Source organism: Patagioenas fasciata, chromosome 3 (genome assembly GCF_037038585.1).
Source record: "Patagioenas fasciata isolate bPatFas1 chromosome 3, bPatFas1.hap1, whole genome shotgun sequence".
NCBI classification, from domain to species: domain Eukaryota; kingdom Metazoa; phylum Chordata; class Aves; order Columbiformes; family Columbidae; genus Patagioenas; species Patagioenas fasciata.
The window spans coordinates 81,800,151-81,815,263 of NC_092522.1; the positions used below are offsets into that span (position 1 = coordinate 81,800,151).

Sequence of the window (15,113 nt, forward strand, 5' to 3'; positions counted from 1 at the left end):
GGAGATGTAGTATCCTATATTGTTCCTTTGCATTGCTACAAAATGAATGTTCAGTAATACACTTTCTGTCCAACAAGAATTTATTTATTAAGCACAAAAAGATAGAGCTACAAAAGGAAGCAAGTACACATGCTTTCTGCTCTAGAACAATTTTTGGTTGATTTTATTATTCTGAGTACAACTCTTGTGTCTTCACAGTTGAAAAGAGTTATTGCAATTACCAAAACTTTCACTGAACAGTAAATAAGGTATAAAAGGCAGTTATAAGTGAGCAATTCATAATACCAGTTAAAAATCCTCATATTTCTTTTATTATGTTATTTAGTTGTGTGCGAGGACAAATGCTTATAAAACACCACTAACCAAAAGTTATCACCTAAGAGAAATGGTATCCTTGCTTATAGGAAGTAGATGCTATCATAAATCTCAGTATTCTACTTCTGTGAGCTTTACCAGTCCCAAATCAGTGCTCATTGACAGTATTACTATTTACATTTGTGCAGCTTACCTTTTCTTGAGATCATTATTTCAAATAAAGTCATGCAAGTGTATCACCATATAAAATCAATATGATACATACAGCATATGAACTCAAACCTCAACAACAGCTAGATATTAAAACATAAACTTGAAATGCCCTAAGTTATTGAGTTTTTCTTATGCAATCTTGCAGGGATTGATCCTTGTCCCAGCATTGTTATCACTGATCTGGAGTCAAGTATACAACGATTGCTAATAAAGTGTGCAGATGATGCAAAGGTTGGTTGAGTACTGAGTAATGAAGGAAATAGGTCACTAACAGACAGGACTAGATCCTGGAAAGCGGTAATTCTAGAAAGCAATTAGGAAAAGTGTGAAACATGGTTATGTATCAGTGAAATACCTCAAGAACAATCCTAGGTAGGATATATGGATATTACATAACAGGAATCTAGGAGGTTCAACGGGATTTGCTAAGATACGTCACTTGATAATTTAGTAGTAGTTATTACATATATAAAATTTGAAAACTTGTTAAGGGCAGCGGGAAATAAAAAGACAGACTAAAACTATAGAAAACATCATTTTACTTTAAGAAACTGTAAGAGGTTCATTTACATTTTATAGAAAAGCAACACAAGATATTATATGTTTATAAACTTTAATTAATGGTACAAAAGAAAGCTGTGTTAAAATTGTGCTAGTGTTTGCATAACAAGAACTTATGTCTGAAAGGGAGTCAGCCATGTTTCAATTATATATTAAGTATGTATTTTTCAGTTAGCAGAATAAATTAGAAAATATATTTCAGAAGTTTTTCTAGAATTTGTAAATCTTCAAATAAAACCAGACCAAAGTAGCCAAAAAATTACTCACAGGATAAAATTATATGGCTTGAGTTACAAAAAAGGCCAGAAACATACTGATATTCATATCTATATACCTATGAAAAGTCATTCTAGCTTGAAATGTCAATATATATGTTGGTAAGAAAAAGTTTCTTATTAAAGAATGACACTGTTGGGAAGCACATTTTTTTATATCTTCAAATTCACAATTATAATGGCAGTAGGCAGACATAGCAGATATACTTCTGGAGAGATTTTTCATATGTGTTGAAATGAAAATTACTGCTTCAAAATTATGGTGTGGAAATTAGTGAACATTTATTTTTACATAACTTATTGTGTGTAATCATAAGTAAAAAATACCTCATTCACCACTGTGAATTTGCCAACAATGGCAATGAAACAGAAGATATTTCTGATCTAGTTAAAATGAATGTTCAATTAAATTTCTGTACGATAAAATATTTCCACTGAATAATAAGGTAATAATGACCATGAAAATAAATGTTAAACACTTTGTATTTTCCTTAGAGGTAATACCATGGTGTTAGATCAGCAAATTAAAGTTATAAATTTTGCTGGCTAAAATCATCAGACTAAGAGCCAAACCCCTTTTTTTAAACAAACACCTTTTGTCCTCTCATAAGGTATTGAGCTGAACAGCTTTGTGAAGGAACCAGATATTTCAGGCAATAATAAAGTGAAATTACTAATCAACTGACATATCTCTAAAATTACTTACAATTTAGATGAGAGTAAATATCCGTGACTAGTTTAACAACTGGAGATCATTCATGAGACAGTAATTTCTATGTAACTGTAACATATACTACAAACTGTTCATTACTGTTGTCATTAGTATAGCATATTCTATTAGTTTTCCTGCAAAACTGTATTTCTGGAAATGCAAATATAATCACTTACCAAGATGGTGGTAACAATTAAAGAGCGATTGGATAGAGAATCTGTGACGTTTGCTGGTTTTCCTTTCTGATTCTCTGTCATGTTAAGGCCACTCAATGGATCCCAAGTTCCAACCTATAAAACAGTACATTATTGTGTAAATTGTCCACTGGTTACATTTCAGCATCTAGAACGCTATAAGGAAAACCAGATGTACACAGGAAAAAATAAAAAGGCTGTTAATATTTATTATTAAACCATCTTCCACTATTCTCTGTCATTACATTTAAAGTCTGCTTGTTTAAAATACGATTCACAATACCTCAAAGTGTGACATTAAGTGGAAAAAATAATGCACAGAATATCTAAATACTTAAAGTTTAAATACTTAATTTTCCATTTAACTTTCACTCTTCAAGATAAACCACATCTGAAGATAACTTAATAGTCAGGTGGAAATTCATTTGCAGAACAGAGAGCATTGTCTATACAGAAGGATTTACCATTTCCTGTGATCAGAGAGAAGAGCAGGGCAAGATATGTTTTGGGAAAAATGTAATGGAGAAGACTGAAAGTAGATTAAGTGTGAGAACTTACCTGGTTTGTAGATAAATGTTCAGTACACAGCTCTTGTGACAATTTATATCTTGAAATTCTTATTCCAGTAAAGTCAGTAGAATAAAAATCACAAATGTTCTGAGTTTACATACACTCTAGAGTAGTTTACTGAGCATCAGTCTCATTAGATGTTATCCACAAAAATTCAAGAAAGTACTTTTTTTTAACTTCAGCACATCTGAGAAAAAGCAATTTATGCAAAACTACTAAAAAAAAGTAACATTTTTTTGGCTCTGATTCAACCAAAACTGTACATACTACTCACAGTGAAGTGCCATAAGCATAGTACTAGGAAGGACCATTGCCCTTCTGCAGTGCTACCGTCTACCTATGCAGCCAAAATAGGAGCTGTATTCAACGCTCAAAGAACTGGCAAATGTATCTACAATTTACCATCTTTTCTTTACTATGTTTTGTAGAGTACTTAGTAATAGCAACGATTACATCAAGAAAATAATTGTTTATACTCCAGTGTGGGTAGCATTATTTCTTCTTTTTTGTGTGTTTCCCATTTGGGAAAAGCTTCATTTATTCTGCTTTCTTCAGAAATATTAATATGCTTACATTCTTTGCCAAATAATATGTTTATAACAATCTTCTGGCTTCCTTATATATGTTATTTTTTTTTCTCTTTTATAGATCCCCCTGTTTATGCCACTTGCTGTTATTTTCCCAGGCCATTAATAAAGATACTAAATAAAACAAGGTCTCACATTGATGTTCTGGACAATGAATTACAACTCATTTTTTGTAATTTAAATTCATCCTGTGTGTAGGTTCCTGAGTGAGATTTCAAGCCAGTTATTAACATCACTATCCAAGAAATGTGATTCTTCTTAAGTAATGAATTTTCATATCAAAAGTGGTATTAAATTCAGGTATTTGTCATCTCCCTGAAGTATAAAATAATTTTCCTTACTATGAAGCTTCGGTGTAAATACTGATTGATTGCAATTTAAATGATAATTTGCTTATTATACTGGATTGTCACAATTCAGGTTTTTCACTTTGCTTAATCATAAATAATTTAATTGTGTCCAGACTGACTGTCAGCAACTGTTGTTTTACATTATACTAGCAACACTCCATAATTTTGTCTTTTTCATCTTACAAGAAGCTATCATTTTTGTCAGACATGGATGTTTATTTGGAAATACATACTTCATATTGATTGATGCTTCATTATCACCTCTCATTCAAGAGTTTCAAGAACAAGTATCTTATGTAAAATCTGAGTTCACACACAGCATCTTTTTTAAATCAACGAGCAATTTTTCTGTTGTGACTGACTTCAGTAGTCATTGCACTTAAAATATGTGATTTGAGTCATTTCTCATTATATTAACCAGGCAATTTATCTAGGACAATTTTTTACAAAATCTCAGAAAAATAGCTCTTCTAGAAATACTGCACAATAATTCTTCAGAGAAAAATATTTATTTGTGAGTCTTGATTTCTCTTTCTCAGTAAAATACCCTATGGGTTCCAAGTATTTTCTAGGGAGTTTAATCTAATGGGCGTACACTTTAATTTTCTTTTTCCTAATCTCATATCACTACGCTCTACAGAAACTCCTCTGCTTTTGCTCATACACATCTTTGAATCTGTGCAGCATTCCTTATAATTCTTTGCTAACATTTTCCTAACTCTTAAACTTTTCTAATAAATAGTAACTGATTCTTACTGTTCTTTCCAAAGACTGCTAGTGCATTTTGGCAAAAAAAAAAAAAAAATATTATCATAACCCTTTATCACAAGGCCAAAATAAACCATGAAGGCAGCAAAAGTATTTTCCTTTTCTGTGAACTTGTGTATACAGAGCTCAAGCATATGTTGGTTGTTTTTAAATGTCCATATCCATTTCTGTTGTTGTTTTTACATATCTTTCATTATTACTGTTTTCCACTTTTCTTTTTTTCTATTACATGTTTTAGAGTACTGTATTTCCTGTTGAATTTTATTTTCCTGCCAGATTTCTGATCTCTGTAGACCTTTTTATTTCGATATTTTCAGTAGAGTACATATCTCCTAATATACTGTCAACTGAGAACTAAATTAATGTACTTTTGTGTTTCTACTTTCATATCAACACTGGTGGTGAAATAAAAACATAGCACAGATCCAGATACCATTCCTTTAACCCACTGCACATCTATTCTGCAATATTTTACACCAATGTTCTCTCAGAAAATTTTCAGTCCACATAGAAAATTTCACAACAAACTCTTTTTATCATTGTAAAGTAGAATCACATATGTCATTAAAAGGCAAATATATTGAACTATTTATACTTATGTAATTATTTTGCATTTCTGCCTGAAAATAAATTAAGTACACTGTAAAGGTTCTATTTTCCAGAAAATCCATGTTGCTTGCTGGTTCTCAGTTGGCACCCAATGTTCTTAAAGCCATCCTAGATGGCTTTCCTCATTTTCAAGTTATCACTTTGGTGACTCTTCAGCCACTACTGACTTATTTAGCTATTTCCATGTCATCAATTCTTCAGTTTCTGGTTCCAGTAAGGAAGACAAGTTGCATTGCACCTGCTCTATTCATACACAAAGTTAATTCGCTTTTTAAATCTAACCACTACTATATACTTTTTTTATTTTTCCCCCTGAAGTTTCCAGAGCTCCCTTCATAGAACACTACATAGGAAGAGTTTTTACTATCGGCGTGTTACTGAATGTTTTAAAATCTATTTTAGACCTTTAAGTATGTTTGCCACCGGATATTTCTGAAAATGTTATTACCTATGTGTTTCAAAGTAAGTTCATGGGTACTGAGCTTTTTAAAAATCTTCCTAATAAGAGTACATTCATATTCCAGAACAAATTGGGGTGGGGTTGTTTTTGGAGAAATATGTTGTTTATGCCAGCTTCTCCATTTAATGATTTATAGAAAGGAAATGCAACTCTGCAGAATGATGCTTTCCCTTAATTTCTCTTTTTATTTGTGACCACAATATTATCTTGGGCCAATTATTGATAAAACTTTATCTGAAGATGAAGGAAAACATACTGTTTACAGAACACTGAATGCCACAGCTAAATACAGACTACAGGACAGATGGGTAGTGCAAGACATTTGTCTGCTTATCGCAACAATGTGAGACACTGCAGCTTCCTGTATTGCTTCTCTATGGCACGGTGATTGGAGAAGAGAGGGAAAATGACCTGATTTCAGATCACCATGGTGTCATGTAGGCAGGTCAAATATCTGTACGTGCTTCCCAAGGCCTTTAGTTCAAATATAGACAATATTAGGCTACACAGGAAGGGCATTTCTCAGTCCTTTGGTCTTTCACTACATCTCTGTACAACAAAATTCATGTCAAAAGAGAGACAAACCTGTCAGGTTACCTATTATTAATTTTTTTGGTACCACTTACAAGCAGAAACATCTTATTCCAAGGAAATAATCGAAGTTCCCTCTTAAAACACAGAAATATTGCCAAAATGAAGTTATTTTATTACATTCTGTTTGAGGTAATTCTTCTTGAATTAATAAGATCTAAAGAAAATACAAATACACATATCCACAGGTTCACACATGAGGATAAGCAATGGCATTGGAATCACAAGTACAACCAAACTCAACCTAGATTGAAGAAAAGGTATATTAAATCATTATTCCAGTTGTTTGCTCTTCCCCAGTCCTCTTGAATCTAAGAATGTGGCTAGAAGCACATAGTTAAGAGGCCACTGTCAGACATCAAGATAACAGTGTTTACAAGAAGACTTTTAAACCTTATACCAAATTAAGAACAGGTATATTGTAAGACATGAAATGTTATTGAAAATGCTACTGGTTTTAGGGGGTGGGGTTTTGTTTTGTTTCCCATCACTTTGGAGGTAAACATCTTACATACCTTTTCAAGACCTTCTTCCTTGAGGCTGATAACATCTAAATCAAAATCTGTCCTTAAACCATTGGTTTTGTTGAAAGTTATCCTCCCAGTAAGGCCTTCCCAGTGGGCCTACGGAGAAAGAAAAAACAATTTATTTAAATAAATAACTCTTCCTTTTTTTGCCCAAAAAGAACAAATTTTACTTCTGCCAAAATGGGAACATTAATTATTCATTCTATCTAATTGAGTTACATTGTGGCTGATTTTTCTTAACAAATATTTTGTATTCACTTTTTGCTAATTAAATCAACATTTCTTCAGTCTTCACAGTTTTGTAAGCAACTTCCCATGTTAGTGAACAGACTCTTTTTACTAAATGAGATAAAAGGCTGTTTGGTTTTCATTCTTCCATCATTCCTGCATGTATTTCCTTTCCTGCTTCCCTATATGCCTGTGCTTTCCCCTAGCTTCACTCTCTTTCATTAACACTGGTTTTCATTTTTCTGTCAGGAAATTTCATTCAAATAAAGGCTTACTTTTGCAAGATGCTGAGTCCCCTGAAAACACACTGAGACAGCCAAAATTGAGGTCACTAAGCCATTCTTCCCAAGCTAATTCCTTACTTTTTATAAAGTGCAATATCTTAATTTTTTTATTACTTGAGGTCTACCTAGTTCTAAAACTATACTAAAACTATACGTGGGAAACAAAATTATCAACCTAAAAGGAACCAATATTAAAACCAGGATTATATTCCAAGCAATATTAAAATCAGGATTATATCCCATTGCAAATAGTTCTCCTGATCATAGTATTTTTCATATCTAGAATGCAAAATACTGTATTAGGAGTTACTTATAGTACAAGAGACTTGAATACAGTGTTTGTCTCTACCACCTTACATCTCTTAGCTTTACTTTAAATTACTATTTAACAGTTTCTAAACAGCATGTTAGAGACCAAGGTCACATACATGAATTCGCCATAGCAAACGAAAAAGAAAATTAAAACCAAGGAGTTACCTTCATTCTTGGTCCCTTTGAACTTATGCCAATATTTAGTTGATGAAGCTTTCATAGTCAGTCTATGGTTTGGTGTTTGAGGAGTTCGGGGTTTTATGTGACAAATGTTCCAAACATTGTTCCCCCCCACCCCCCAATTATCTACAAAAGTTTTATTTACAATGCAGCTATATCACCTTTTTATACTTCTTTGTTCCAACTAATACCTCAGGAAAACTCAGTTTCAAGTAAAAATGCTGTCTTGTCTGCTAAACTCTGTACAGATAACAAAAAAAAAGATTCTCATCTACTAAAAAAAATAATAAAATCAAGTAGAGTGGGAAAAAAAGAAAATGAGAGTTGGGAGAAAGGAAAGTAATGAAGCAGAATACTTTATTAGTGACTTACCTCCTTAATGAGACTCATAAAGCGTGTCCCAAAGCGCCATGGTTTGTGGCGATTACACTGTAGTGAACTGACGGTCATCTGTGGGAACTGCTGGACAGCCACTGACACCACATGAACTGCATCATACATTAGTGCTGCATCCGTCTGAAAGTACAATAAAATCAGAACCATGAACACAAAACAATAACTTGTGACAGCCCAGCAGTTAGCAAAGGAAACAAAAAATTAGTGTGGCTTATTATGTTAAAGGGAGAAAATTATTGGATTGCTTGTGTAGCACTGTAAAATGCAGCCTTATTGTCAAGTCCTACAAAAGATACATCAGGACCCTCTTTTTTTAATGCTGAAAAAAGGGCTCAAATACCAACTATGTAGTTTCACCGAAGAAAACTGTTATCTCTGATGACTCATGTTACTTTAAAAAGGAGTGTATTAGTTGGCTATATAAATCACTGCATGTATATTTGATTCAAGTCTGTTATTTTCAGGAGTGAGGCAAAAGAAAAAAAATAAATAAAAAAAAATCAGCAAAGTAGGAAAACCTTACCTATGAATCAAAGTGCACAGACTAAGGAAATAATGTTTTTATATTTTGAAATTACAGACTGAATACAGTCCCAAAGTACTCAACTGATTCATTAATAACTTTTTATGGTTATCAGTTTAAAACCCTAGGACAGATCTAACTAGTATCTATAAATCAGAGGCAAATTAGAATTGCATTAAAATGCACATTCATTTTAATGGTTTTCATGTCCCACCCTAAATAAATAGGCTGTTTAGACCTGGTATGTGTTAACTAATGTTATATTAACAAAAGACAGAGACAGCCTCTCAGCACACACAGTCATGCTGTACAAGACAGTGACATCTCTCTCCTGTTCTGTGTGATGAACAGAGGCAAGGCTTGGAACCAAGAGCAAGAGAGGACTTTAGATTCAGTTGGTAGAAATGAACGCTATGCCATCTGCTCAGCATACCTTAGAGAAAAAGGACCTATTTTCTCTTCCCATTCACATAATTAGTGAGCTGTGAAATTAGTTCTTTAATGGATAGGAAACCTGGAGATTATTGCACTTGTCACAATATAATACAAAACAATACAAGATGAGCTTATATAGTGCCTTTCATGCAAATTTATCCCAAGGCTCTTTACAATAAAACTAAACATAAAAATGCAAAAATGCTCTACCATTATAGCCCATAAGCTACTGTTAAAGGGGAAAATATAGGTTTACATTTAAATGGCTCTCCCAAGGAGAGAATTCAAAATTCAAACAGAAATAAATCTTAATTTTAAAATAGCCAATATAATAGGTTTGAACAATCTCAGACATCAAGTAGTTTATGCAGGGGCTCCAAATCAGTCAGAAAACATTTTTTCCTGCCAGATTGTTCATTATCTTCAAGCCATTGAAGTTCTTTTAAGGCAAGCTGATATTTGACAAGGAGACAATGAAACATCAAATTTTGGGAAGACATGCTGAGTAAGCATCATACAAAGCTTAATATTCTAGAAGAAGTACTTGGCAGTAGTTGCAGTCTACATAACAGTTTCTTAAATAAACTGTACAATAAGTACAATGTATTAACCTGGCTCAGAAATGCATTTTTTTTTAAATCAGCTTTACTTCTAAAATGGTATTCCTTGCACCAGTGGAGGAAAATTGAAATTGCTAGGAGACTTCAGCAAATGCAGCCCATTAAGGAGCAACCAGAAGTTCAAAACCAGCATTAACTGATTAATTAGATATAAATTTGGACACAGAACTCGTAAGACTCCTCAGCAGGAATCAAATGCACATTATACCAGATGCAGAGCAACATGGCTTTTTTGTAAAATTCCGTAAGCCACTAAGCTGGAAATCTTCAGGACCACAAGACAGTCAACTCCAGTGAAAGCATTAAAAATTAAATAAACCAAACAGCACACACGCACAAACAAAAAAAAAAAAAAAAAAAAAAAAAAAAGGAAAAGGAAAAGGAAAAGGAAAAGGAAAAGGAAAAGGAAAAGGAAAAGGAAAAGGAAAAGGAAAAGGAAAAGGAAAAGGAAAAGGAAAAGAAAAAGAAAAAGAAAAAGAAAAAGAAAAAGAAAAAGAAAAAGAAAAAGAAAAAACAACGAGCAAAAAAACACTGCCGTTTTAAAAGTAATTAAAATTCTGATAAAATTCTTCATATTTGGCTGGTGATTATTGCTTCACTGGAAATAAATCTAAATCAGAATATACTTTTCTAAATGCACACAACGTAATCTAATTACTGGCTAGAAGCTGAATGCCCTATTTGATTTTTAGATGCTACAAGAGTAGGCTGAGATTCCACAGTCCACCTTATATAGCAAGATAAATTAAAAAGGTAGGCTTAAATGTTTGTACTGAATAAAGATAAATACAAGCATATACTCAATATATTGGTTTAATGATGTAATATTGCCCTTGTCTCCCTGGGTGCAATTATTGATTTTACTGCAAAAGATGCAAACAGCACAGAACTCAGGAACATATACAAAGTATATACTAGAATTTGCAGGTTGGTCTTCCCTCTTAGTTAGTCACTTAACCTCTCCCCTGAGTGACAGTAGGAATGGATGGTTGTTGGCCTAGCTCTCCACTCTCATTCATTAGGCTTGCTAAGCTTTATGTCTCACTGTCCTTCGTTCATAGTGTTTTCCTTATATCACACTTTTGGAACTATGGTTTGTGGTACAGGAAGTAGTGAAAGTTTCAGCAAGAGACTGTTTGGGGACCAGGGAGGAAATGTCCCTAAATAAATTTTTAGGATTCTTTATTTTATCTAAACAGAGATTTGCAGTCTGGAATGAGGAAGAGGTAGAAACTTCAGGAGAAGCAATGGCTCTTGAATTTCAGACAGAAACCTGCTACAATGTTTCCATTCACTGAAGCATATCTAACACAATAAATAATCCTTTTGAAAAATGAGATTAATATTGCTTTAGTCAGCTTGTATAAACCCTTTAAGAATTATGTTGCCCTTCACAAATATATCTTGGTACAGTTTCTGAACCATGGGTTATGAAGGCTTTTTGTTTCACAATCCTATGTAGTATTTATGATGATTTGCTTGGATAGAGATAAAATAATCTAAAACACTGCTCATGATACTGTCATCGGTATTTCTACAACTACAGAAGAAAAAATTACCACTACTACAGAAGTTACAAACATTTTTCATCAAATTGAAACAAAATGAGACTGTGTTAGGTGAATAAGATGTCAGGTGACAGATGCCTGCAACCACAAGTCTGTTTTTCAGTTGACTCTCTCAAGTAATAAGAAAGTTTTTAGCACTTCAAGGTAACGGCTTAATCAGAGTTGTTATTTCAGTCACAATATATCTCAAATAGAAAGTACCAATCTGTGTTTCATTTTTACCCCAAACTCAGTTCAATACTACACATTTATTTTCAATACTGTTCTGTCATTACTTTACCTCCTGTCTTACTGTGGGTGTTGTGTTTACGTCCATTTTTGTGTGTGTTTCTGTATAATCGCTTCTGAGTCTTGCTAAATTACTTGCTAAACACTGTCTAACAAATTGCATGCAAGTACTCTAATCTCACTGTGAAAGAGCTCTGGTAGCAGGTAGAAAAAGAGTCCTCCGTATTATTAGAGAAAGAGTCTATTATTTCTCTCCAGACCTCCTCAGAGTGAGAGGTGGTCTTCTCCATCCCAAACCACACTCAAGGATGTCAAAGCCATGTGATAAGCTCTAGAAGGTATATTGTGTGATTTTTGTCACATGCTTGCTTGTCCTGGTTAATCAGTATTGTAGGGAGGTTTCGAGTTTTGGAGGGTTAAAGCTGGGGCAGGATTTTGGCAAGTTAGTGTTTTTTATTGTTTTCTAACCTACATGAGAGAAGTTGATGCAGAAGAAACCCACTGTAGCCTGGGTCTCAGACAAGAAGAAATGCTCATCCCATAACAGAACTGACAAACTACTTCTCTGACTTTTTCTGCCCTTCTAATGACATATGAAATGTGTGATTTTTAGTGACGTTCAGCATGTCTGGTTAGACAAGAATCAGCTGAATATTCTGAAACCAAATGGGATGTTTATGCACTACAGCTGCAAGTGAGATATATCTTAAGACTGCTGCAACTTGAGATCTGTATCTGAAGACCTTTCAAACGAGGGAGAGAAAGGACTCACTCTGATGTATGGATAAAATCCAAGCAAGTGAGAAGGAACAGAGCAATCATGCTCTTCATAACCATCTTCAAACCTACAGTATACAAGAATTTGTTTATGTCCTTCGATATCTCACTCAACAAATGTGCTAACTGCTTTTGGAATATCTGGGCTTTGTTAACCATTAAGGGTTTAAAAAAATCAGAGATTACATGTTTAGTGATATTGATGACTTGTGTGTGCATGTTGTTTGCACAGCAGTGGTTTTGCATGACTTTTCCATTTATCTCTGTCAAACTATATGAGGATTTCATGTATCAAAAAAATCAGTCCTGTCTCGTTCATATCTCAGTTTTCCAGAATTGTCTTTAAATAGCAAAAATACGTGCAATGTTTTTAGAAAACATTATTTTTATTGTGCAGTAAAGTTTAACATTAATTTAAAGTGAAGGATTTCTAGGATAAGTGTGTTTCTTCATGAGTTATATCAGAAATAGTATACTTCTCAAACAGAAAAAACACAAATTTTCAGCTTTTACTATAACAAATTGTAGTCCAACTAGAAAAAAAAAATTGAACTGTTTCATAGGCATGATCTGGAAGAACTTTCAGTTACTCAAATACAGATGATTAAAAACAGCTTGAAAGCAGGAAAAAACCCTTAGGTTTTCAATTTAATGTTAAATTAAACTAATGTGATTGTTTTTCCTCTTAATTAAATTTATTACTAATAAAAATCTGTGAAGAAATATGGTCCTTCTACTTGTGCCTTGTGCAGTACTTGAAAACACCAAGAAATTTTCTACATTCAGTAACATATGAATTAAGTCAATGGAAAAGAGAAGCTTGATAAATTTACTTTTTTTTCTTTAGTATTGATTCAGTGTGGATCTCAGACAAGAATGAGTTATTTACAATATTAGTATTTTATTTTCCCTAGATCAGAAGATGTAGTTACAAATCTGTAACACACAAAATCTCATAATTGCCCTCTTTACTCTGCCAGTTTTTTCAGTGAGCTAACTAAATTATCCCCCTAAGAATATAAGGATTACCTTTATGAGGATTAGACTGCTTAACCATTTGCAAACTGCTTTTATGGCAAGTTTAAGATATTATTAAAAGCAACCTCCTTCCAAGTATGATACATTCTTGTTTACAGTAATCTGTATTTTGTGTTTGAACTTGACTTTAGTAATTCAAGTCATGTCCAGTAAAAGCAAATTAAAGACAAAGCAAATTAGAAATAAAATGCAGTAGGGTAACATTCTGTAACTCAGGTGACAAGCTGTGTCCTATCACAATGTGGAGATCTGTGGAGATCTGAATCTGCATTTGCCAGTCCCCATGCAAAACAAAATTTAAATAAAAATAATCTTGAAACATAGTATTCTGATTCTCTGGTCAATTCTGTGTTAAACTGAATTGACTCACTACAAATTTCAAGGGAGGACACTGTACAGTACACTTAAAATATTGCACTGCATGAGCCAAAATTTTTTCATTTATTAGTAAAGTATGCACATAATTTTCTATTTTTAGTTCTTATGCTATCTTTACCTGCATATTATCTGAATAAGTACTACTACATTTAGCAGGACAACTTATATTTTTTGTACACAGCTGATTATTCTCTTTAAGATTACTTTGTCTTCCTGTCTCTAGTCAGTCAACTTTTGCCCTTGTGAAGTGAGCCCAACTACATTTAAAAGGCCAAAATGTTCAGAGGGTTTTGCCTAGGGTCTGATGGTCAGTAATATATTCTGAAAAATTTTTTACATTAATTAAATTGAAGCTTAAATTCTTTTCAAGTGTGACTTCATTAGTTGCATCAAAAATGAAATTAAACTGAATGCAAATGCTCATAAATGTATATCTGCATGTGTCTCCTAGGTGACCATGATAAAACTATCCAGATAAATGCGTAAAAGTGAAAAAAAAAAAAAAAAACAAACCACTTTCCACCTTGTTATTTAACAAGGTCCTTGAAAATGTGTGAACATGTTAAAAGTAATTCATGTGGAACCTTTAACATATTCTGAAACTTATTTCATCATATAATATCATTTGCTACTGAATTTCCATTAGCTATGCAGCCAGTCATTCCAGACTTTAGCATCTTCCAAAGTAAACCTGCTTCAGGCTGACTGTGGTCACTGTTTTAACAAAGTGTTAACATGCTCATTTCATACTGCAACAAGATTCTATCACTGAGCTTGTATTTATGGTACCTGACCTTGTGAGAGTTTAGAACATAATGAGAATGTTACATTCCCATTTGGCAAATGGAGTGCAAGTACATGAGGCAGGGTATGTTCCAGAAGGACTGAGTTTTCCATTTGCCCTTATAAACTGTATTTTATTTCTTACAAAACAGCAATGTGTTGGACAGAACACTGGATGCAAAGTCAGGTTGTTGGTTTGGGATTTTGTTTTCCAACTTCCAATATATTCATACTGTTTTTAGGCAGCTTTATGAGGGACAGAAATGACATAGTACAATTAGGAGGGCAAAAGCAGCAGTTCTGTTTCTTTGATCTAACGGCCTGAGCAAGAAGTGGATACTGGAGGTACAATGAACAGGACAGCATAGTCAAATATCTTCCCTCCCCAGCATAATATTTTTATGGGGAAATTATACTATTTAGGATGCACTACACAAAAAAGGATTTGCAATGGTATACTTATTAATTTCTAAGACCTCAAAAATGTATTATAATCAATATCCTTAGTTAGTTAAACTGTACTTCTCCTTGGATAATTCTCTCAGTCATCCTTACTGATGATTTAACACACAATTATTAATAAAAAAAAATCTTCAATAAATGGTATATTACATAAACAAACAGAACACTT

General features: G+C 33.2%; 1 protein-coding gene across 9 annotated transcripts in view; it reads right to left on the bottom strand.

The window, feature by feature from the left end:
• GRIK2 (glutamate ionotropic receptor kainate type subunit 2) overlaps positions 1 to 15,113 on the bottom strand; it is a 431,302-nt gene that overhangs the window by 174,683 nt on the left and 241,506 nt on the right. For all 9 annotated transcript variants that reach the window (XM_065834051.2, XM_071806698.1, XM_071806700.1 and 6 more), the window contains 3 exons: positions 8,109 to 8,252; positions 6,721 to 6,828; positions 2,253 to 2,366 (listed from right to left, as the gene is read on the bottom strand). In XM_065834051.2, coding sequence (XP_065690123.1) covers positions 2,253 to 2,366; positions 6,721 to 6,828; positions 8,109 to 8,252 — 366 coding nt within the window. The remainder of the gene's footprint in view (positions 1 to 2,252; positions 2,367 to 6,720; positions 6,829 to 8,108; positions 8,253 to 15,113) is intronic.